The sequence below is a fragment of the Condylostylus longicornis genome, unplaced genomic scaffold (assembly GCF_029603195.1).
Source record: "Condylostylus longicornis isolate FDR11 unplaced genomic scaffold, ASM2960319v2 ptg000004l, whole genome shotgun sequence".
Lineage (NCBI taxonomy): Eukaryota > Metazoa > Arthropoda > Insecta > Diptera > Dolichopodidae > Condylostylus > Condylostylus longicornis.
In genome coordinates, this window is record NW_026577973.1 from 24940554 (window position 1) to 24968253 (window position 27700).

General features: G+C 25.5%; 1 protein-coding gene across 1 annotated transcript; it reads left to right on the forward strand.

Annotated features, from left to right (window-relative positions):
• The first annotated feature begins 22643 nt into the window (after positions 1-22643).
• Positions 22644-26172, forward strand: LOC129609210 (tubulin-specific chaperone E). The gene has a single exon (XM_055521140.1). It carries the CDS (start codon positions 22754-22756, stop codon positions 24323-24325), a length of 1572 nt encoding a protein of 523 aa, XP_055377115.1. The 5' UTR covers positions 22644-22753; the 3' UTR covers positions 24326-26172.
• The last annotated feature ends 1528 nt before the right edge of the window (positions 26173-27700 follow it).

Genomic DNA, 27700 nt, shown 5'->3' on the forward strand with positions numbered 1-27700 from the left:
GTTCCACATTTATAACAAAATTACAAAAATTTCCACATGCAGAACAAAATAAAAATTTTTTTGGATTTGAACTTATTATATTTTCACCGACGGCATTGCATACAATAAGGTAGGTTATGTGATGGCGCCAAATTTTGAATGTCGAGTTTCCGATGGAAACGCATTTCTCCATAGTAGGGAAGCGTAAATCAACTACTTTTGGAGACATGTCAGTCTGTTGGTCTGTCGGCCTGTGTGTGCAATCGTTTATCTCAAATTCGGTTGAACCAATTTTGATGATATTTTTTATGTGAGTATTTGGAATATACCAGACCTCGGAAACGTTTTCTGGGCCAAATTTAAATTTTTGCGTATATAAAGAGAAATTATCAACCAATTTTCTTGAAATTTAATTTTTAAATTTTTGGGGGTGTTAAAACAATGAATCTAAAAATTTTTTGGAAAGATCAAGGGTCGGAAACAGAACTGGGGGTCAATTTTAGATTTTTTTACCATATCGTGAAAAATTTATGGAATTTCTTGAAATTTGATATTTGAGTTCTGGTTGTTACCGAAACTAACTGGTGAATTTTTCAGGGAATTTGGGTGGCGCAAAGCGAAATTCTACTGAGAGAGAAATTTACATTTTTCTAGGTATGTTAGCTAAAAGCTTGCTAACTTCCTTAAAATTGAAAGGAAGTGTTCAAAATACATTTTTACAATCCTCTGTAACACTTTCACTAAAATAGTCAACACTCATTGCGGTCGGTTATGTGCTGATCTTGATGAATAACGCTGATTTATAAAAATAATTTTTATTTTTTTAAATGTAAAGCAAGCATAAAATAGTTTAATTAAAAAATCTATCGACAAATCAAAATAATTTAAGATCTTATATCCACAGTGTTGCCGCGAAATTACATTATTTCTAAATTTTTGCCATTCTATTTTTAATTATTGAATATTTATTTCCGTGTTCAAAATCTACCAAAAAAGGTCATTTTCTATAGATTTAAATTTACTTCTATGATTTCAATACGCAATTTGGCTTTTTTTGTCTTTCATGAATGTTTTTTTCACTTTCTATGCACCAATTATAAACAAAAGCGTAAAATTAGAAAATAAAAATACTTTGTGCAAAATTATATTAGAGATAAAGGGGTGAAAAATAATAACAATGAAGTATAAAACAATTAAGTAGGAGATTTTGCATTGTTTAGAGGTGTATAATTACATCAACAATGTAAAAACAAATTGTCATATGCAATATTATTTATTTAGAACCTTCCTTTTCAAATTTATGAGGTTCTTTCATAACATAAAATGACAATTGAAATTTCTTTTCTTTTATATCGTTTCTTCCTATAAAGAAAACTGTGATATATCATGGTTCACTTTTCTTGTTTGGTTTGTAATTTTGTCTTTCAAAAAATCTTTGTTTTTTATGTTCTTCTTTTCTATAGTTATACACCAAAAATATACTAAAATAATGTTCCAATTAGAATATTTTTCCCTCATTTATTATTTATACGAAGTTCGTATAATCATTAACACATGTTACCCAAAAAGCAAAAAAAAATAATGAAACAGGGGAAAATTAATAAATTTGCAGTTTACAATGCAGCTTTAGCATTGAATTTATACCGACCGCATTGTGTATAAAATTTTCGATATCGAGTTTTCGGTGGGAATGCACTGCTCCATCGTAAGGAATTGCAAATAAACTATTTTTTGCAACATGTCGGTCTGTGTATGCACGTGTGTATCTCAAGTTCGGTTAAACCGATATTTTATATGTGAGTTTATTTTGTTTATGGCACGGATTGATCAACTTTTGGGATATATCACCTCTCGGAAACTGGACCATTTAACGGACCTGTTTTACATTTTTGATCATTTTGAAAAAAATAATCAACAAATTTGCTTGAAATTTTGTATATAAGCTTCATTCGACCGTTACGCGAGACCTCTTAATTTTTAGAAGAAATCAGGTGTCAACAACTGGACGTTTTATTTAAAGAGAAATGATCACTCCAGTTCGTTGAAATTTTATATTTATTTTATATATATTCGGGGTGTTAAAACAATGAATGTATAAATTTGCTGGAAAGGTCACGACTCAGAAACTTATCTGAGGGCCGATTTTACATTTTTTATCATATCTACGGAACGAGTTTATGAAATTTGTTGAAATTTGATATTTGAGTTCTGGTTGCTACCGGAAGTTACTGATGAACTTTTCGTATAATTCGGACGGCACAAAATGAAATTACTAAGAGCCAAATTCACATTTTTTTTGGTATGTTAAATAAAAGCTTTAAGTAGTGTCCTTAAAATTGTAAAAAAGTTTTTAAAACGCATTTTCATAATCTTCTGGAATACTTTTATTAATCTAGAAAATACACATTGCGGTGGTTATTTGCTGACTATATCAAACTTTTTTATATGCCTTCATGTGAATTTGTTAACGTTATTGATTTGTGCATTTTATTTAATGTTTTCGTTACAGATACTTTGTATGTTATGAACATGTAATATGGAACTAAAAAGTGGTAACCTATAGTATTAGATATACATAGTTTAACATTTTATGGCATGCGTACATATTTCGAATATTTCTATATATGGACAATAAAAAACTTATTTATCAAGGACTATTCTATATACACGCAAACATGCATATATATGTGTGTATATATATACATATGCACTTGATAATATCATAAAGTACGACATATTGTGTAAGTTGCTGAACGTACCTAAACTATAACTTTTCTTTTTTGAGGCTCAAATTTTGGTCTATATTGTTTCACTAACAAAGTTTAAGAAAAGTAAGAAAACAAGCAAACGGATTTATTTTGTGATGGGAAAAGACACCTTTTTTTTAACACTCTTTTTCTTGACACTCAATTGGCTGTAGGTCTCTTGTAGATAATATTTTGTATAGTCACATGATGTAACTAGTATATTTTTGAAATCGCTGAAGGCCTCAAGATCAACCACATATTCAAATCAGAAGATTCGATTGTCCGGGTCTGACACCCAAAAATTAATCGGTTCATTATATCCTCAAACTACATTAACTTATAAATTTTCGCTAAAATCTAGTTGGAGACAAAATAATAATAAAAAGAAAAGTATTTGTTAAATTGCTACACTCATTTATACACTTGTATTTAACACTGATTCCCTCAATTTTCAAATGCAAAAATGTTCAGGTATAATACTTAATTGAAAAACCTAAATTTTTCTAACCAAAATTTTTCTTATACTCGTACATATACATTTCAACATAAAAAGAATCAAATTTCTGTCGTTAGAAACCCTTATAAAATATGGAAGTATATAAAAATTTGTAGTATACATATATAAAAGTTCTACCTGCATCTTAAAAACCACAGGTATAAACTGAATTCTTTTTCCGTATTACAAAAACAAATCTTTTTTTGTTTTCTTTTTCAACTTTTTTAGAAATATTTGCCGGAGACAAGTTTTATTGGGACTCATAAAATAAACTTGCTTAACATAAAAATTCAAAATAATGTAGTGCGGCAGAAACCTTCATAATGAAGTTTTCCAAGATTCAAGCTATTTAAATTAATCATATATTCATAAAATTTTCAACTGTTTCAAATCAAAATGTACCAATTGAAATAAATAGTATATACCTAAGTTTGCTCCAATTACTAGACATTTTTGTATTTTATAAAAATTCCAAAAAATTTTGTTTGGAATTTTGATTTTTCCTAAAAAATTTTGTTTAGAATTTTGATTTTTTTTTTTCCTGTTTTTGTTTTAATTTTGATTTTTCCTAAAATCCTATATACACTAGTTAAATTTGAATGAAACTTTAAATGAACCTATATATGTACATATTTACTTTTTGTGTTTATATCATAAAATATCATAAGAAATTTTCTTTTGAATTTCGAAATCGAAATTTTTTGCAATCGCGGATATTTTTATAGATTTTAATGTAGACACATATCTACATAAACTAAATATAAGATATAGATTTGTTTTTAAAAGTACTATATATACATTTTTAAATAATTTGGAATACTTAGAAGTTAATAGAATAAAAACCCTACCACACTTTTTTACTCTCTCTAACTAACATAAACCGTAGATTAGAGAACAATATCCTTTCATCTATACACAAAAACCCTATTGGTATTTCCTCTCCTAACGTCATATGTCAAAAACATTCTGTGTTTATGTTGTAATGCAAAAATTCAAAAATTACTGAAGGAAGGTATGTAGTTTAAACAGTTGGGTTATTTAACTAAAAAATGTTGTTGAATTCAGTGAAGGGGAAAATATGTGTGTATCTATCTCAAAAATAGAAAACCCCTATGAGTATAACACAATGAATTAAAATTTTACAGATTTACTGTTGAAATACATATATTATAAATTTACTATTCTATTTATAATGGTGAAAATTAGTTAGAGTCGTGAAAATATTTAGAAGTAAATTAAGAGTAAACTCCGTACAATTCGTGTATTGGTATACATATGTATCTATGTAGATATGACTTAAGATATTTTTTCCATGAGATAATGTGACGGAAACCAAGGAGTTTATTTTTATGGTTATTATCCGTGAAACTTTTTTTAAACTTGTTGTTAGTTTTTGAATTAGAAATTTAGCGTTATAAAATTTTTTTTAATTAAAAAATTTTTGAAGATTTGCAGATGATCCGTTACGTAATACATATATATGTATATATATTAACTTTCTGTTACAACTTGTAACTTACATAGCTTTCCAAGAGTTAATTGAATCAAGCTTATTTTTTTTTTGATTTCAAATTTAAAATTGTAATAAACACAATTAAGAAATATGTAAGAGCTGATACTCGTATTTAGTTACTTTGGGTGTACTGCAAGTCGGGCTAATGAACAATATGTTTTTAATAAATGTGCAAATATATTTATGCCCCCATACCAAATTCTAATGATCATTGTCCGTATGCATTCAAATACACGCTTATGAAGGGTATTTTATGAGATTCACAAATTATATAAACATTTTTATATTTTACAACAGTATATATGATGTTATCGTATTATTGTATTTATAGTTTTATATTATATAATTTAATAATATGTATATATGTATATTATAAAATTATAAATCGATTTATAATCCAATTAATAATTCCTTCGTTCACGTCATTTGTTTACTAATCATTTATTCTACTTAAAGGAGTAATGTTTTGTGTAATTACGACAAATGAGGCATGAAAGCAAGCTTAAAATCTATATCCTTATTTTTATTTTTTTTTATATACATATCAAATTAATATAAAATACTTACTATTTCTGTAAAATATGCAATGCGAAAGAAGTAACAAATTGAAAAACTTTTTATTTCAAGTTTTATAAGTAAAAGAATTTTTAAACTTGAAATTAATAAAAATTATTCAACTTTCGTACTGTAAGAATACATATTTACAAGCATTCCCTTATTTATAATTTAATTAATGAAATTAAGAGACCGATGAAGAAAATAAAATACCCTTATAAAGTCATTATTAAATTACTAAGGGTATGTGATTGTGCATGTTTCTCGTGAATTTAAAAAAAATTGACTATTAATTCCTGTTATTTAATTTTGTAAAGGTGTAACTAAACGTTTTTCCACCCTATTTTTTTACTTTTAATTTTTTTTTCATTTTTAACTGTCATCATCAGCAGGAACTGCAAAATTAATGTGTACCTACATATGGATGTGTGTGCTTTAGTTAGATATTGTTGTATGCGAGTTCAATAATATTGAAAAATTCTGTTGCGTTAGTTTATTTTTGTTTTTCTTCTTTTCCATTTTTTGTGTTTATTTATTTGAGAATGTTAACAAAATTACTATAATAAATACGATTGCCTGTGAACGGTAATTGTTAATTACAAAGGTATCACGAAACCTTAAAATAAAATTTAATTTTATAATGTTTAATGTTCCTTTCGAATATTTTTTTTGTAAACGAGTAGCAAATAAAATTAAAAATTTTTTGATTTAACATTGTAAGTAAATGTTTAGTGTAATTTAACACCTTAAATGGAATCGGAAAGAAATAATTATTTTAGTTATTTTTGTTTTTTTTTCGTTTTTAAATCATTGGCATTAGGTTGCAGAAAATTATTATTATTTTAATTTTTTGTTATTATAATATTATAAAATACGAACAGGGAATTGTTTATTTTCATAAAAATGAAATTAAAACGTTTACGAGTACTACACTAAAAATTTGTGTTTTGTTAGTAGTAATTGAAAAGAGAATATGAAATGACCTATGCGTAGTGAAATTTATAATAAATTTCTGTTGTTATTTCAAAATAAATTTCTTTTTGTAGTAGTTTTAATTACTAGTTAATTAAGTAAAAATTAAACATTTTTTTTATTAATACTGCACATCTTAAAAATATTGTTAAAAAAAATTAAAAGATATAGACTTTTCCATAAATTAGATATTATAGGACAAATTCATAAACAAGTCATTACATAAAAGTTGTAGAATTTCCCTAGAACATTTCTGTGATGTGCCGGATATTATATTAAGTTATTGGGAATTTTTTGAAGAATTTTGCAGTATTGATTTTCAGAAAAACTCATCGACCGAATTTCGTAGGAAATACCCATTGCAGTAGATCGATCATTTGCAATACTGATCTTATAATTATGTTTTATAATTATGTCATATTTATGGTAGTTTCTATTTAGCCCCATAAATTTAGTTTTATCTGTGTTTAGTTTTAGCTTGTTCCTACGCAAAATAAAAAAATCACGTTCTAGTTTTTTCTGCAGCTTTTTTCTTCGCTATCGCTCATATCATCAGTAAATAAATTAATTTCCGAAAAAATTGGGATGCATTTCACATCATTTATGTAAATTAAGAATAGCAATGTCCTCAAAATTAATCCTTGAGGTATTCCAATACCAATTTCACGAGATGAAGATTTCTAAAATCAATTTAACCATTAATTTTAGTTTTTTTAAATGCTTTATGAAAATGAATATAGATAAATATAAAATATAAAAATACATTTTTTTAGTAATATTAGTGTTAAAATTTTTAATTAATAGAATGTTTATTGCCAATACAATAGTGTATTTATTTAATGTAATAAACAAATAATTTTCTATTTTCAGGTATGTATGTAAATTATGTACATATATTGCAAAATACATTTTTTGGAACCATCTAAGGGATTCATGAAATTGAAAAATTTTGTAAGTAAAAAAAATATATACATAAATGTATGTACATATGTACCTAAATATGCAGCATCATGTGCTCATAATTTTGATAAAATTTAAAATATCGAACAAGTCCTCATTATTTATTTTAAATATAATTAGATTTAAAAAAAATGTATTAAATTTGTTCAACAAATTCATTATTAACTTAAAATATTCATTTCCGAATATTTTTGCAAGGGTTTTTAAACTTAAAACATGCTTTTAATTTATTTAAAATATTTTCGTAAATTATTTTGAAATATTTTTTTACTTAATTTTTATTTGTTTATAATTTTTAAAGTGAATACATTTGCAAAGTGAAAATATATTAAGAAAATTAAAAACGATGATGTTTTAATTTTAAGAAACTATGCAGCGTATGTATATAAAAGCAATAGTAAGACTTATCCATTTACAAAATTAACAAAATAACCCTCGTCGTTAATATTGCCTGTTTAATGAATATTTTGAAATCCTTATTGTTCTTATTATTATTATCATTCTTTGAATATGAGAACCAAAACGAAAACCAAAGAAATTAAAAAAAAAAATCCTTTAACTTTGAAACTTCTTAAAATTGGGGGAAAAATTTAAAAGATTTTTTTTATTTTTTATAAATGTTTTTTACAATAATAAACGAATTTCATAAAAACAATGCAATGTAACGTAGCTGTATAGTATTTAAAAAAAATTAAGAACAAGTAAAAACGTTTCAGTCGGTATGAACCGATTGAATTATACCCTGCACCTTTCATTGTTGTATACCAATTACTCAAACCTGTGAAACCATTCTATAGAAACTGCACGGATATGTCTGACATATAACTGAACACACAACTACCAAGTTTCATGAATCTGACTTTATTTTTTTTCCAAATATTTAAAATTTGCTTTTGGAGTTGTATGGCAGGTACCCAAACCTGCCAAGCAATTCCACTAAAACTTCGCTAATATATCTGATCTACAATTGGACACACAACTGCCAAGTTTCATGAATCTAACTTTATTACTTTTCCAAATATTTAAAATAAGCTTTTGGACTTGTATGGGAGCCACTCGAACCTGTCAAGCAATTTCACCAAAACTTCAGAAATATCTTTGACCTATAATTGGACACACAACTGCCAAGTTTTATGAATCTGGCTTTATTATTTTTCCAAATATTTAAAATTAGCTTTTGGAGTTGTATGGCAGGTACCCGAACCTGTCAAGCAATTCCACTAAAACTTCGCAGGTATATCTGATCTATAATTGGACACACAACTGTCAAGTTTCATGAATCTAACTTCGTTATTTTTCCAAATATTTAAAGTAAGCTTTTGGACTTGTATGGGAGCTACTCGAACCTGTCAAGCAATTCAACAAAAACTTCAGAAATATCTTTGACCTATAATTGGACACACGACTGCCAAGTTTCATGAATCTGACTTTATTATTTTGCCGATTATAAAAAATTTGCTTTTGGAGTTGTATGGCAGCCACCCGAATCGGTGCAGCTATCTCATTAGAATTTTTAGAGCATATGTAGAATATAATTGGACATCTGTATACAAAATTTTATATTTGTACCTTTATTAGTTTTTGAAATAATTAAAATAAACTCTTTGAGTTGTATGGCAGCTACCCGAACCCGTTGTCCGAATTGGTCCAATAACAATAGGGTTCGTCCTTGGTACAAAAGAAGCAACTTGTGAAAGTTTGGTGTCGATTGCATTATTCGTTTTTGAGTTATCGTGCGATCGGACGGACGGACGGACGGACGGACGGACATGTCTAAATCAACGCAGAATTTTACGCTGAGCAAGAATATATATACATGTCCATACCGCAGGTGACTCCTTCAAGTAGTTACAAACTCCATACCAAAGTTAATATACCCTTCACGAAGTGCAGGGTATAAAAACATAGAAATTGGTGCACGAAAGATGAAAAGTAAAAGGGGGAAAATATAGTCAATTGCACATTTGGGTGTTAAAATTCTACAGCACAGTTACTGAATATGAAAAGTTTAAGAAGAACCTTGCCAACCAAAAAAGTTACAAAAAAAATCATAATTTTTACTTCTTAAAATAAATTCGAATAGTCCAAATATATGTTTTGGAAACATCTGCCCGTGTGTCTGCTTGCAAAACTTCTGTTCCTCCCCAAGAAGTTATTTCTAAAAATGCCTTAAATTTCTAAAAATGCCGTTTTTCGCTATTGAAACTAGAAATCATAAACATATTTCAAATTTTTTAAACGCAGAAAGCTAGCGACACTTTATGCGACCATGGGAAAGTATAGCTAAACATTGAAAAGACAAATATCCTGAAGCTAGAAATGAAGTGACATTGTTGAACATTTAAATGACACGCCTGTTATTTAAAACACGTTTTTTCCAAATTTTTTATTTTACTTTTTTTTCTAGACGGTAAATTCTAAAAGTCTGAAAATTTAGCAGTTTAAATGTAAATTTGAGATTTCGCCAGCATGCATTTCCAAAACTGTAAGTTTTTCCAAATTTATTTAATCAGTTGAATTATTTAATTTTTTGGTTTGATTCAAATTTATTTTTAAGTGCACGTTGTTCAAAATGTTTCATTAGTAATTTATTTAAATTTTATTTTTTTTAAATTTAAAAAACAAAAACTAAACTTTTTTGCTTTTGGAAATTGAAATTAGCCCTCGGCTACCATCAATAAGAGCAATACATAGTTAAAGAATAAACTTCATCGGTTAACAGATGAATACTTTAATAAACACTTTAATTTTGAAATTTCTTCCTTAATTTGGAAAATATTTCAACAAATTTCAGATAATGATTACCGAAATATGTGGAAAAGAAGAACCTCCGAAAATAAAATAAACCCAATCTTAAAGGAATTGGACAGGATTAAAGAGTTTTTTAAATTTCAACAAATAATTTTTAGCACACATAGTTCATAATACGTTATTCCTCTGAGCATACGATTTTGTATAATCTGAAAGTCAGATAAAAAAAAAACAAAGAATAAAAAAGTAAAAAAAGTTGGGTCAAACCAATGGCTTGTAAATGTAGCACTTTTCCTGCAATAAATGGAAAAACTGTTTTTAAAACCAATGTACTTTATTTAAAATTACATAATGTAAGTACGTTATTAAAATTACTTTCATTCATGTACGAATATACTTCAAAGATTTCATAACTAAAAGAACTAATTAACAATCATATTTAATTATTAACAAATTAATAACACTATCAAATTAAAATAACTAATGCATGCAATCTTTGAAATAAAACAAAAAAAAATTGAAGGAGGCGTTAACAATATGTTCGAATTTTGTTAATTTAAGAATTGTGAATTGTAAATAAGTTAATTGTGGCAACGGAACGGAATTAAGCGCTAGCTTTCTGAATTTATAGAAATTTGTAAAATTTGCAGTTTAGGAAATATGAGGATTCAACAATTTAAATTTTACAAATTTCGATAACATAAGAAAAGATGAAGGTGGAAAAAAATTTTCTTTTCACGAAATGAACTATTTATTACTGTATAAAAGTTGCTGAAATTTAAGACTCCTACAAGATGAGGTCTAAAAGAAAAACATTAAAAAAAAACAAAAAAAGGATTTTAGGTAACGGTAAATTTAAGCTGTGATTTTGTTTTTTCAAAGTTCAATTATGCTTTGCCGCGGTAGATGAAACTAACCTTTCTGCGTTTGCAAAATTCAAAAAATGTTTGAGGTCTCGTTGCCATAAATAGTCAAAAAATGGAAATTTTAGGGTTTCGAGGGTGTATAGCTTTTAGAGACGGGAAGACAGGTAAAAATTTCCTCTTAAGGCAATAGCTTTCTAGTAAAGATCTATTACGTATGAAATTTCATGTTCAGGGACGGACGGACAGAATGAAACTAATGAGCATCTTTTTTTTCAAAATTTTTTTTGGAAAAGTGCTAAAACGAATAACATAATTGCACAAATGTAGTATTTCTATTACAAATACACATATAAAAGAGTAAAAAAAATGGGAATTATTACTTTCCCGCAAAGTTATTATTGCAAAACGAAGCATTATGGTTTAAAACAATTTGTTAGATTTATAGGAAATGCAACAAATAGCAAATATAGAACATTGCTATGTGCTGATCATCATTAAAATTAGCGAGTGCTCTTTGAAAGGAATGCAGTAACTGTAACTGAGGCTGAACAACTCAAAATATTTTTCTTATTATTTTAGCTTTTCAAAATGGCTATTGGATTTAACTTTTGAAAAGAAATAAGATATGTGCTTATATTCCAGAGGAAGTTGAATTATTTTTGTTTATTTTTTTAACAAAGAAGTTTAAGCACATTTATTTAGACTAAATCATTTTCCAGGTAATTTTTGTATACATTTCCAAACGGAAATACAAAAAGAATTTATAGGATATTCGTATCGATAAAATTACAAAATAATCAAAGAAATACCAAAGTGCCGCTTAATTTTTGTCGAAATTGCATAATTGTCTAATTCTAAATTAACATTTTTTGTTTAATAGCATTTATTTTTTATGCTTTTATGAAATCCATCCCATCCCATTGAGAAGAAAAAATAATTTCGTTAAGCATTTTACTTACATTTAGATCAGAGGTTCCAAAACGTTTTTCCTTCGTGACGTGTTTTTGAATTTTTGATAGACCCCCTTAATACTTATTTAATTAAATTCATTTTTTTTGTAGACCCCTAGCAGGTCTTTATGGACCCCTGGAAGTCTATATAGACAACTTTGGGAATCACTGATTTAGATGTTTCTAAACTAAAATAATTCTAGCGTTAATAATCTATTCATATTAATATCACGACAGAAATGATCCGAAAGCTTGAAGTAATTTAATATATGCCTATGTAACTGTTATAAATATTTTTTCATATTAGAATCTTGTAATACAACCGAATAAGTTGTTTATATATGTTTTTTATAAAATATTAAATGTGTTCACATAAATATATGTCATATATATTTCGTGAATATTTAAGTTACTTTCTTATATAAACATTTAAACATTATCAGTAAAAACGTCATATCTTTGAGTGAGTAACTCTCCACCGACTTTTCTTAAAAATTCCTGTTAAATAATTAACAAGATAAAATACATAATTCCATAGCTATGTAAGGTTCACATTCTTGTATGTCACATTTTGATTGATGGCAAAAGGTGTTTTCGATTGACAAATTGTTTTTTAATAAAAGAAAAGGAACCATAAACCCTATAATTTTTTGCCATTATTTTTAATACTACAAACTAAAGGCATTTATTTTCCCTTATATTTAATTCTTTAAAAAAAATTGTTTTAATTTTTTTTTTATTATTTCATCTTAAGTTATCGTTTTGACAATGTAATATTGTCAAAACGATGCACGAAAAAAAAGCAGTAAAAAAACAATAAATTTTTTTTGTTCCCATTCTAAAATTTATTCTTTCGTTCTTCAATTTTTAATGTGAAACAATGTTTAAAGACTCAAAAAATTGTCTGTATAACATCCATTAATTGTATTATTTAGTATATATTTAAAATTTGTATAATATTTATATATGTTACTTAGGTGCAATCATTATATAAACTTATTTTAAAAGTCTGAAAAAAAACAATGTTTGCTATAGTTTTCGATTCGCGCTACTCTTATTTTATTGGCTATATTGAGAATTATTTGAATCAAAGCTGATATTTCATTTCTTGATACAAAATCAAAATTCATTTTCAAAAAAAATTGAATTTGCATGCATGTACATATTATGAAAGTTTGACGAATAAGAAGTTTTTTAATTTAATAATCTGAAATAAACTGTTATGTTCTCAAAGCATAACAGTTTATTTCAGATTACATAACAGTTTATTTCAGATCTTAAATCAGAGCTCAAATCTTTGTGATATGAATATCAGTTACCAATTTGATTAATATTGCGCAAAATACGTGTTTTAATAAAAACTATGCATTTCTTAAAAAAATAAGAGAAATACTTATACAATTTATTTTAAGTTAAAATAAATTTAAAATATTAAATAGCTGTGAATATTTCAAGAATTTCTTTAATATTTATAAAGGGGTTATTATGATATATATGTAAATTTTCATAAAAAACATACATACATATCAAAATTTATTAAGTTTAATTATCAAAATTTAAGTTTGATTATTTGAAGCAAAACAGCTTTTTTTTTTTCTTGTCAAATTGGCACCGTACAATGAATCTTTTTATGTTGTTTATAATGGAAATTCAAAACAAAATAATAGAAACTTTTATTAGAGTATAGCTTTTAATGAGAAAGATTTAAAATTATATGTAATTCATAGATTCATTAAATTTCAAAAAAACCATAAAAATGAAAAAAAATTCTTTAAAATTGAATTGAGATTTTTTCCAAAGGTTTGTTTTATTGACGTTTTATCTATGTATAAACATTTAAGAAGTTTTAATTAAAATTTTGAGAACTTTATTACAATTAAAAATTCTCTTTATAGATAATGCTAAACGTAACTTTTAAAATCTAAAAATCTAAAATTTGAAAATGACACATTGCATGATAAAAATAAATTTAAATTGGTTCACGATGTTACAATATAATTTTTGTAATTGAGTGTTTGTTTATGTTGAAATAAAGAACATAAATTATTAAACGTAAGATTTAATGATTTTTAAGAATTTTTCTAGCACCTTAGTTTAGGTTCCTACATTACTTTTTAAATTTGCTATACAAATTAAATTTGTAGAAGAATAAAGTACATTTTCACTCACGAAGGGTCGAGTATACTAAATTAGCCGAACCGTTAATTAAACTAAGAAATAATGTTTTTGACAAGTGTCGAATTCTAAGTTGAGTTAGCTTTGTCTTTCGCCCGTCCGCCCGTTCGTCCCAACGATAACTTAAAAACTTATTGAGCAAAGTTCACTAAATTTCACAAATGATTTATTATACATAGTAAATACCAGAACCCTATTTAAATTGGATTTGATCGGGGTACTGATCCGGATAGATGCCATACAACTTCAAAATTTATTTGACTATATCTTAGAAACTATGATTATCTTATTTATTATATTAGGACTATATCTTAGGAGCTGTGGTATTGAAATTTCGCAAAGGTAAATATATAAGTAGGGCCAACGTGTTTGATAAAAATAGTTGAAATTGCTTTGCTCCTTCTGGTAGCTGCCATACAACTTCAAAAGTTATTTGGCTATATCTCAAAAACTATAAAAGCAGTGATATTGAAATTTCACACACGCGAATAAATGAGTGGGGCCAATGTGTTTGATAAAAGTCGTTGAACAACTTCAATATCTTAGGAAATATTGAAAACAGAGTACTGAAATTTTGCATAAATTAATAAAGTAATACGACAACTTAAAATCTTAGTCTAAAATTATTGTAATGCCATCACTGATGTATAAAACAAATCATAATAAGACTTGAACTTGCTGAACTTGGATTGATTTGTTTAAAAACTAACATATTTGTTAATAATATTTAAAAAATTTTCTAGTATTGCACTTTTTGTATGACTATACTTAAATCATAATTTATGTAAATAAACATAGATGTATCATTTCTCGGTTAGAAAAGCAAAATATTAAGCAAATTCTTTTCGGTCATTGATTGTTAAAATCAGATTTTTTTATTATTTATATAACTATATAAATTGTAATTAAAGATGTGATAAAAATGTATCAGTACCATATTTTGATATTTCTGTAAAATTTCAACATTGGAATTACTAGCAGAGCCCCACAATTCTATTTCAAAGGTCCAAATTGGTTTAAGTATCTTATTGTATACAAGAAGTTTATTATTTAGCGATAAAACTGAACGTCTCTCGACCAGCCAGTATAAGGATTTCCATTGTAGAGAACATTCTTTCTTTTTTCGTTTAATATTAGTGGCCTATCCAACATTTTTGCAAAAATTAGTTATTATGTTCAATAGAGCTGTAATGGTCTGAAGAATTGTTTTATATTTCCAAAATACTTAGTTTACTCCTCTTTTCACTCTATTTTGACATAAGTTCGTTTTTGTCTTTGAAAAAATTTCTTAAAAATTCAATATTTTAATATTTCTATCTGACCGTTGATGCCGGGGTTATGGCACCGATCCTTTAACCGAAGGGTCTCAGGTTCAAACCCGGTCAGGTCATTATAAAAATTATATTTAATATTATAACTTAATATACAATACTTATAAATGTTATACAAGTAATTTTCATATATTCATATGTTCGTTATCAAAAACTAAGAATAATAAACTGTAAGATATTAATAACTTAATAATAAAATTAAATTAAGATTAATAAAAAAAAACTACGGCAGGCTAGTCACCTACCTAGTTAAAACTTTATGACGCAACGTAACTGGGGCATGATATCATGCACTAGCCCTATGCTCCCCACTAGGAGTGAAAAAGGGGGAAAATATTTCAATCGCAATTTACTCAGAAAGTCATTTTTGAGAGTAGGCCACAAGTGTTCTGAGCGCCTCATATCATATTTACATTTTTTTGACACACAAATATTGGTGGGTAGTTCTAAAGAATGTGTACGTTTTCGTATATTTTTTTTGTATTTTATAGAATACACAATATTGTTTAAGTACTTAAACGAATAAAATTTGCAGCACATTACAAGCACAATTTGAAGGAAATTAAAGGTCCCTTTTCTTATTTTTCATAAATGTTTTGAATGAATAGTCCTTGAAATTTTTCTCCATACCAAAATAAAAATGTTAAAAAAGGAGTATATTTTACTCATATGAAAAAATGGAAACCAATATATTGCTTTTGTCTCTTCTCTATTTTTTGTTTTGTTTTAATCTTCGACAAATAAGCTTTTCTATTTTCGATATCATTTCATTCGCCCCATATTATTACATAATTGCATATATCAGTTTTGAAATAAAAGGATTCTAAGGTTTGTTGGATGATCCATACCTTTGTTAAAGAAATATCCTGGTTTATTATTATTTTACTTTTTATTACAGTCCAAGTCTAGATAAAAAAAAAAACCATTATATTTTGCTTTAATGCTGTGTTTACTATAATGGTGTGCTGTTTTTATTCACTTTTACTTTTATATTTCATAATTTTGCAATACCGTCTCAGTACGTATACTTGTTTATTTTGCAAACACAGTATTTTCTTTCAACCATCATGAATTTAATCATTATCAATGTTTTGGGAAATAATTATCATTATTTTATTATTTGAATACATAATATTGTCTTCATCACATGTCCATCCCTTACTTTGGTCTTTTTGAATATTTGTTTTGAATAGATGTATATCTCTTAAAGAGAAATCATATGTTAAACTATACGTTTTTAAGGAAATTCAAATTTAAGAACTAAATTTTTTATCCAGCAAAAGATAGATATACTTATAAACCAGTATCCTGAAAAATCAAAGTAATTATACTTTTTAATATAAAAGTATAGATTATTGTCAAAAGTTTGTATCAGTTTTTAGATAAATAAATATTGGAGATTTTAAAATATAATATTGTTTGTAATTATAGAGTATTTCATTTTAATGCAAATTATCAATGCATACTTATTTACATAGGTATGTACGTGCAGAGAGTTTAGAAAAATCTTGATTTATTTAAACTAAAAAAAAATACAATTTTGTAGTATATTTTTCTATTATCTTAGAGAAATTTTCAGTAATCAGTGAGATCATAAATTTATTATGTTCATATTGCGCTAATATTGATTGCTTTGCGATATTCAATGTAACATTCATTAAAATATATTAAATTATTTTTAAATTATTTTTAATATATTTTAATGAATGTTACATTGAAGATTATAGATGAAGAAGAACACATGTTTTGACAGCTTAAAGTTTAAAAAAAAAAAATTTAAACATTGAGAAAAGGATAATGTCATTATTTTCGCTAATTTTTTTGAAAAAGTATTACATTAGACCACAAGGTTTGCATACTAAAGCTTTATAAAGTTTTTTCAAGTTCTATAAAGTTCTTAAAAACTTTCTTATAACAGACCTAATTTATTATGTATGTATATGTCATAAAAATAACATTGGCTATTCATACGGCAGCATCAAATTGAGGGATTTTACACATCTGTTTTGAATAGGTACTCGTACTACATTTTTTTTCACTTATTTATAGCATTTTTAGATTAAATTAACCCTTTTGCGAATCGAATTAAACCATTTGCGAATTGAATTAATCCTTTTGCGAAATAAATTAAACTTTTTTTTTTAAATTAAACATTTTTCAAATAAAATTAAACCTGAAAAAAGATGTGAAAATCATGAAAGTGAAAATCAATTTAATTTATATTTATATATATTTATATATGGGGACCTATGTATGTATGTAATCAAATTACATTAATTTAAATTTTACATTTATTTTTGCAAGAAATAAAATATAATTAATATCCATAATTTTGCATTGTGATTAAAATGCATTAATGTAAAGTTTACTTATTTAAAAGCTTTCATTATATGAATTTCTGATTTGAAAAGTTGAAAATAGACACGAATAATCTACTCTAACCTCTCTAAAATAAGATAATCGTAAAACCTTTTTAATTTTGATGTGAAAAGAGATCATATTAACTAAAGTACTTATTGGAAAAGTTATTTTATAAATTCTGAGAAATTCATTATATAAATTCTGATTTTTCCAATAAGTACTTTAGTTAATATGATCTCTTTTCATATCAAAATTAAAAAGGTTTTACGATTATCTTATTTTAGAGAGGTTAGAGTAGATTATTCGTGTCCATTTCCAACTTTTCAAATCAGAAATTCATATAATGAAAGCTTTGAAATATAAACTTTACATTAATGCATTTTAATCACAATGTAAAATTATGGATATTAATTATTTTTTATTTTTTGCAAAAATAAATGTAAAATTTAAATTACATACATACATAATTTAATTACATACATACCTATGTCCCCATATATATATATATACACATAATCGTATGATATTACGTGTAAAAATATGAAAAACATGATTTTTTTAATAAGTCGTTTAAATTTTATTGATTTTCATTTTCATGATTTTCACATCTTTTTTTAGGTTTAATTTTATTTGAAAAAGGTTTAATTTAAAAAGAAAAAAGTTTAATTTATTTCGTAAAACGATTAATTCAATTCGCAAATGGTTTAATTCAATTCGCAAAAGGGTTAATTCCACTCGCAAAAAGGTTAATTTAATTCGCAAAGAGGTTAATTTAATCTGAAAATGCTATATTCTTCTATCGCAGACTGTTAAAAAAATTAATAAATTGAAAAATTTTCAGCTCTGTCATGAATTCCACTCGTAGAATTCTACGAATTACCAACTTAGCTACGACGTAGACTTTTAAATGATGACAAATTCTTTTTGTAGAGATTATGAATCAGCAATGGCACACAATTTTTCGGAGGGTCAAAATCATTTCAACCGCCATTTATTTCAACCGTCAAATGTTTATTTATGTTTTTTGTTGCTATTTGAGCACACAATTTTCGTAAAAAAGGATATTTTTAGTTTTTTTTAGTTTTTGACTGTTTTTGAAAAGTGAAAAAAATTTTTTGTAGCAAGTATGAATTCATTTCTTTTCATAGTAGCCTTGTTAGAAGAACTCAAATCTAAACAAAAAATTTGAAAACTTTGAAATTTAAAACAAACATTCTCATTAAATTGCTTGTTACGAGGATTATTTCTTTCGTAGGGTTATTTTTACTACAAACCTGATTTATGATTACTCTATTACTAATATTCGTAGTAGAATTTTAGTACTTAATTCGGAATTTAGAATATGAATTTCGTAATTTTCCGAATTTCGGGATTTCGAACGAAATTCATGAGGGGCTGTTTATATTATTTAAAACATAATAAAATCAGACATGTATACTTACGTATTACATATATAGATATTATATGAGATAAACGAGAAGTTTAGCTTTAGGTTATAATAAGATGTAAAATTTTCACTTTAATGCACAGCCATCAGGTAAACTATAAGGCAAATTTAATTAGCTTAAGTGAAAATGGAATCAAGTGGAAAAGAAAGATAAACACTTGATGTTTAATGAAAAAGTTAAAGAAAAACATCTGAGAAAATTTGATTGTATAAAGAGATTTGTACATGCATAGGTTGACAAATAAATCTCTTTACAATAAAATTAGTAAAATATTTTAAAGATATTTGTTGAACGTCAATTAATTTTATTTATTGCATATTTTCAATATGGTAAAATTAAAATTTGCTGTGTATATACATACATATGTATGCTTTAAAAAATAGCTGTGCATACATAAGGTAAGTGTCCCTATTACTGACATACTTCGCAACAAATTCAACTTTGGCGTGAGATATTTTATATGTGGGATACAATAAATGATCGTGTTTCCGATTTTTTGAATAATTTGGATAATTGAGAATAATGTTTTTTATAAAATTATTTAATCAAAATATTTTTTAATTCATAATTTTTCCATTAAAAATGAAGAGCAAAAATGTTCCTAATATTGACATAACCGCAAATGTTTGTGTCTATTACTGACAGTTTGTGTTCCTAATACTGACAATGTAATTTTATATGCTGTAATCCATATTCTATATACTTATGAATAATAGTTTAAAATGGTTAAAATGATAATATTCAATAAAAATGGAATAATAATTTGGATTTCTACGGATATTTCATTTTATTTAAAAAAAAAATTAAAAATTTATCATATTATAATTCAAACAAAAATAAAAAACATATTTTTTATTGAATTAAAGGTAAAAATATGTGAAATTCAGCTGATTTGAATTTATTATTACTGTAGAATGTACTTTTGCTAGTAGTCTTAATATGCAACAATGAATAAATAAAAATTTTTAAAAGATATTTATAAAAATCTAATTCGAAATTACATAATGTTTTATAAAGTATTATAAGTAATATTTGCTACAAATGTATTCTTATATGTAAATAATACCTAAAATATGATGTACCATATCACACGAAATTATAAGAAATCAGATCAATATATTCTAAAGCTGCTAATAAGCCTATTCTAAAGCTGCTTTTTGCTTTAACAAAGACTATTTATGTATTAAGTACGTAACGAAAGCAACCCATTCTCAATTTTTAGAACAACATTTTGGGTTATTAAAAAGGACTACTTTTCTTATTTAAAGAGAACCATTTCCGTTGTGATATTTGTTATAACGTTAACGTTTACAGTAATTTTAAAGCATTTTCTTAGAAACCGAATTGTACTGTTTTATTGACAGTATTGTATACAATATTGATACACAATTTATTAGACGAATATCACTATTAAAAAGGTAAAAAGGTCGTAGTCAGATATAGGTTTTCACAAATGTAATCGATTTTCATTTGACTGAAATAGTTTAAACAATTTTAAAGTATAAAGAAATTATTTTAATTAATTAAAATGAATATAAAAATTAAAACTTTATACTGACATAATTTTGTACATAATATTGACCCTCTTTAGATCGTATTACTGACACCAGTTTTTAAAGGTAAAATACTCCGAACCTGTAGTAAATTCTTAGTGTCAGAATTCGGACATTAGAAAGAAAATTCAAATTCGATTTTAATTAAATAAGTACGAAAATAAAAATTTAAATATTTTAAAAATGACGTAATTTATAAAAATACGGATTTTTGACGTATTACTGACACATATGTCAGTAATAGAAGCATGGTCGAATTTTAGATGTTTCTAATACTGACAGAAATTATTTGTTAAAATTCTTATTTATTTAATGTTTTTACTCCGAATTACTTATAAAATAAGATAAAAAATAATCAAAATATTTAATTTAATATAAATACATATATTTTTAACCCTCAAATAAGTCAAAAAGCAATAAAAACAAAATCGGAAAAATTAAGCAAAAAGTATAAGAAATTCTCCAATTCAACCCACCATTGCTATGTCTATGGAAACAAAACTGATTTATGTTCAATATTTTGGAGTTATTTCAAAACTAAATAAAAGGAAGTATTGCGATAATTTGAATTAATCTAGAAATAAAAATATATATATATGTTGTATAGAGAAAATCTCTTAATAATTATAAAAAACCTCATATATGTCAGTATTACCGCCACTGTCAGTATTAGCTACACTTACCTTACATATGTTTGCTTTAAAAAATAGAAAGCATTCCTTAAAAGATAGGAAAGTATTTATAGTTTTAGCAAAATAAGAATTAATTTTTGTTTTAGTTTTCATATTTTTGTGATATTGGTTTTTAAAAAAACATGATTTTTTAACACATTTCATGGTGAGCGTTTTTCAAATTTTCGTGTGGCTACCTTACATTTGTCTAGAATAATTTTTGGGTTAAAATTTATATATCGATATTTAAATTTTAACAATAATACCGAAAGTGGAAATGTAGTATAAGGATTATGCGCTGTGAAAACTCAGTTTTGTTTTAATGCTACAGATTGATTACATATCATGCTCGTAGTAAAAAATTATTACTTTTTATTTAAACGTTTTATTCACTGATTTACCTTAACAGTATCAGGAACTTTAAATCTTGTACAAGTTTCTTTATAATATTTGTAACATGTTCGTTTTTATATAAGGGACAACTTGAAACGACGCATTTTTTATAATGATTATTAAACTACAAAAGCATTATAAAAATAATTAAAATATTTTAAATTTAAAATCTAATGATTACAAATTTAAAATCTAATAAAATTTTTATTAACTTTGTTTTATGTCATGTTTTTTCTTAGAATGTTGCCTGAATCAAAACTATACGGAAAAAACTTGAACATGAATTTAATCAAAATTATAGTTGAAATTTGAATTTTTGATATGTTGCTTAGAAAACTTCAAATTTCATTTTAATATAAAAATTGTTATGTTTTAGCCAAAATATGAAAAAATCATCAGCTTTTTAACTTATGTATGTCAAGCATAACAAAAAATCGAAAGCTGTACCCTTCTTATTTTATAAATGTAATGTTAATACTGCGAATAAATTTATGGCAAAATGACATTTCTGAATCTTTTTTTTTTTTTTGTGTGTACACTTATATTTCCACATCAATATCAAATTTTAAATTCCAATGAAAGATGAAAAAAATGATTTCGCATGACCCCATATCAAATAACTTAATTACAGCATTTAAATTTTATTAATTCAAATGTACATTCAAAATTTTGGAACTGAATATAATTTTTAATTATAAAAATAGCTGAGAGAAAATCAATTGTACATATGTTTTTGCTTTATTGTAATGTAATGTAACCTTGTCTCTTGCTTTGTTTTTTCAAATTTAACGAAAGTTTTTTATTTAACGAAAAAATTGTCTTTATTCGTGTCTGCTATGTTGGCTAAACTGTTTTTGGTTAGAAGTAAAGTCAAAAGAAAAGTCATTTTCATACGTCAGTTTTGCTGGAATTATTAGAGTAGCAACATAAGAATTTTTTGATTTTATTTTCGGATTTAAGATTAATCTTTTTTGTATTTTAATTGTTCGACTAAATTAGATTTTTTCGAGTGTCAATAAATAAATAAATTTTATGAATAAAATGGTTGGTTTAATGGATGATCAATATAAATTTCCAATTGGTAGTAGAATAAAAGTAAATGATGATTTTGGAACTGTAAAATATGTTGGAAACGTTCAAGGTTACAATGGTATATGGCTTGGTATTGAGTGGGATAATTTTAGTAGAGGAAAACATGATGGTACTATTAATGGTATTTATTACTTTAGTACAAAATATCCTACATCAGGGTCAATGATACGAATACATAAAATTGAAAAATTTGAATCTCTCCAAGAAGCTGTTAGAAAAAAATATTTATGTGATGAAAAAAACCCTTTGGATAAGAAGCTAATACGAGAAGCCCAAAAACAATTGCATGCAAATGTATTTGAAATTGTTGGTATGGAAAAAATTGCACAAAAACAAAGCAAAGTTGAAGAACTAAATGAAATCAGTGTTTCTAATTCACCAATCAATTGTGCAGGCGATTTACATAATTTTAAAAGATTGTCAGGATTGAATATAAGCTCAACTTTAATATGGAATTGGAATATTGTATCAGATATTGCAAAACAAGTACCAAGTTTAGAAGATATAAATTTGAGTTCAAATCGTTTCACTTTGCCGAAGGAAGATGAAATCAATCGCTTAGAACCAAGTTTTAGAAATATAAAACAAATTGTATTGGGTAAATTTGGTATTAAAAATTGGGATGACTTAATCACAATAGCACACCTCTGGCCAAATATAGAATCGTTAGGTTTACAAGAAAATTATTTTTCTAATATTTCTACTATAGATAATAATGTAATATTTAGAAATTTAAAAAAATTAGACTTAAATCAAACAAATCTATCGGATTTTAATGAAATCTTAAAACTTGGAAATATAAACTCATTGGAAGTTCTATTATTAATGGAAAATAATATAGAATTTATAAAATTACCAGAGTGTGATCCAGAAAAGAAGATAAACATTTTCGAAAATTTAAAAGAAATAAACCTTTTACATAACCCTATAAAAGATGAAGCTTCCACATTCAATGAATTGGATAAATTAAAATCTTTGTCGAGTGTTTGTAAAACGTCAGATAAGAAATCTGGCTTTGATGAAATGTTTTCAATGGCTGTTGGTTTAATATCGAATTTGCAATTCTTGAATAGAACTTTTATTGAAAGAGAAAGCCGAAAAGGTGCTGAATATGACATATGGAAAAAATATGGAGAAGAATGGCAGCAATGTGAAGGCGACGAGAAAAAAAAGCTGGACTTTACAAAAAAATATAGAAATTATGGTAACTTATTAAAAAAGTATGGTTCTCCGGCAGAATTTTTAATAAAACCACAGAAAAAGCTGTCTAATTTAATTAAAATTAAAATTCAATATAAACCAAGTGGAGAACTTTGGGAAAAAAAACTTTTAAGAAAATTATCATTGAATACATTACAAGGTTTAATAATGAAACAATTTAAATTGAAATCAACACCCAAAATGACATATATTGATATAGATCACAAAAACTTGGTAGTTGAACTCAATAATATGTCGAAAACATTAGATTTTTATTCAATTAAAGACAATGATTTAATAATCGTTGAATAAAAAACTTAAAGAATTTAAAGTATAAGGTAGACGCACTTGTATCCGAACAATTTAAACATTAAGATTTTTCTCAAATTGGCAATTACATATTTTCAAGGTTACATACATATGTATTTGCCCCCAAAAATTTACGAAATGCCCTTATTGTACATAAAATTTTGAGAAATTACGATTTATGCCACTATCTCAGCACTAAAATTTGGTCGCAAACTCTTTAATTCTAGTATCCGAACATAGACATTCTCTTGAAATTTTAGTTTTTTTTTTCGTCACTAAAACATGTTGAAATGAAAATAAAAGCAATGTTTATCCGATATCGTAACAGTAAATGCTTATCGCAAAATAAGCATTTACTGTTATTGTTAAAAGTGAATCTATAAATAAAAGTCAAATACATTTTTATGGTCTTTTGTAGATACATGTAGAGCAGACATGTCAAACTCATCATTTTGGGTTTTCGCACATTGCTTCAGCCCGAACAATAAAAAAAAACTTAAACTACTAACTATACTCAAATTTTCACTCATATTTTGTCAGTTACATCACTCGAAGAAAATTCTTATTAATAAAAAATTTCATTATTATTGAAAAGTATTTTGGTTTTCAGTGTGAAATTTCAATTTTTGGAAATGATTTTATGCCGGAAAACTCAAAACGTTTGAATAACAACATGAGTGTTTGATTTCTATTGTCAACTTAAAAAAATATAAAACGTACAATACAGTCATACAAAAAAATATAAAATAATTTTTTCAAAGAAATTTGGCAACGTTTTTCTATTATTTCAATCTTCGAAATTTGGTTGAATTTAATTTGTAATTGTAATTTTTAATATTGATTGAACATGTTGTTCTGTTAATTATGATCTTTCAGCCATTTTATTATTTCTAAATATGGGAAACAATTGTTCATACACAAATATGTGTTTCCGAACTTTGCTAAAACACGCTTAATTGATTTATGGGTAAATAATTATAAAATTTAGTAATTTCCACATTTCTAACCCTTGTTTCAATACAGGTTAATGTTTGTTGTAAATTTGAATCAAGTGTTTCAATGTCAGCAGAAAATGGAAAAGTAAATGGTTAAATTCATTTTGACACCCATTAAAATCTAAAAATCTTCTTTCCGATTCGGTTGTTAATAATTTATTCTAATTATAATATTCGGAAAATTTCTAATTTACTTAAAGACAGTAGATCATACTGTTTACAAATATAAGAAAATCAAACTGGTTCAAATAAATAAATATTTGATTTATAAAATAGTCGCTTTCCACTTCTCGAAACTGTGTATTTCTCGCATATGCATATGTTTGGTCTTTGGATGTGTGGCAAACCCTCCGCTGAACCTTCACTTTGGTTTAACACTTTTTAACAAAATTATAGGAATTAATATCACAATTTTCAAAAATCGTAGCGGGCTGCAGAATCAAGAGTTGTGGGCCGCGTGTTTGACATGCCTGCTGTAGAAAATTAGCCGTAGTTTGCACACTACTACGCCTATATAAATTTAGATAAATAATTATATTCCTGAGAGCATAGAATATAAAACTGAGTTATGTCTAAAAACATTAGTGCAATACATTAAAAATTTTTTTAGGGTTTCATTTTTGGAAAGGTTTAATGACGAATTTCTTATAATAAAAAGAATATAGTGTTCGGCCACTAGTGCCTCTACCCTACTGCGTTTATTTTGCCGATACTGCAAAATTAGATTAATATCAAGTATTTAATAAATTAAAAATATTTAATTATTTCGCAAAAATGCATTTAAATTATTTACCACACTGTTTTTTTTTATACAATGAAATGAACTTCAAGATTATAATAAAATTGTACGTTAAATTAAAACTATAATAAATTGTATGTTTTTGTTAAAACTCCAATATCAAGTATCGTTTTGAAATTTTTAATTCGTTCTAATATTATACTTTGTAACTTTTTTTGATGATTTTTTTAAGAAAGCCTACCTAATTTTTGATAACCAGCGCTAAAAATTTTTTTTCCCTATTCCTTAATGTCATTGAATATTTATTGTTATCTGAATATATATTTACATTTGACATTAATAAACAATATTTATTAAAAACTTGCAGTAATTTTAATTACATTTTCAATACGATACTTTCAAATACATAATTATTCAAATAATAATCTTATTCAAAACATTTCAACAATTTATTTTCATTAAAATCGAAGTAAAAATTAATTGCTTACTTCCATTACATCCTTTTATTTAAATATGTTGGCGACTCTCTAATGGTCAGAGAAAATTGGAATGCACAAATATATTTCGCGAAATGCGTTCATTAATTATGTTATGTGTCCGCTTTCGTTTTTATTTATTTTAGAAACACTATATTATGCCGCCAGTATTCAAATTGAGCGATATGAAAAAATATCGTTCGCGAAGTTTACAATGGCATAGAGTAATATAAATTAAAACAATCGACAATATATAAACAAACAAAAAAATAATTTATGGTAAATTAATAGTCCCCCAAAATAACAAAGAACACACACTTTTTTGTATAAATAGGTATAAATATGTATATATTCATGGATTTATGGTAAAAATATTCTTCGAAAGTTAAAAAATGCTATTACCTTTAATAGATAGAAAATAACTGGTGATAGTTTTAGAAGAAACAAAATTAACTGGTTTCATTGAAAAGTTCGTCCGACTTCTTTTTCGATATAAGTAACGTATAAGGTGTAAGATATTTCTTTTAATATAAGTATACGACAAACAACATTACATATTTTGCTATTTTTATATTTTGTTTTATACGTATAATTTGTACAGTAAAAATCAGTTTTACTAAAATTGATTACTTTTAAATCTAATAATATAAATTCTAATAAAATATATTACTTTTTAACATCTTGAGAAAAATTGAGTGACTATCATTTATTATATACGATGCAATTTCCAAGTGAGAAGAGTTTTTTAGTATTTTGTATCAGATTTTTTAAAAATGTAAAAATTTAGTCACTTTGTTTTGGAAACTGATTAGTTTTTGTTGATGTTTTAAAAATTTTATTGATAAAAATGAAAGTTAGTAACATTAATAAATAAAATTTACAAACTTATGTTTAAAGACATGTTTAAAGTTATGCACAATTAGAATTAAATTGTATTTGTATGTACTTTGAATTATAGCAGTTTGTTTCGTTATAAAAATTTTTACATAATATTGAATTGCTTCGTCTACATACATATATATTTTATTTTTGTTTTTTTATATTTCATGTTTGAATTTTGGAAAATCGCGTTTAATTATTTTTTATTTATTGTTTGTATCATCAGCATTCTTTATATGCATGAGTTTTCAAATGATATTCGAATTTTTTTAACTGCCATATCGCAGGT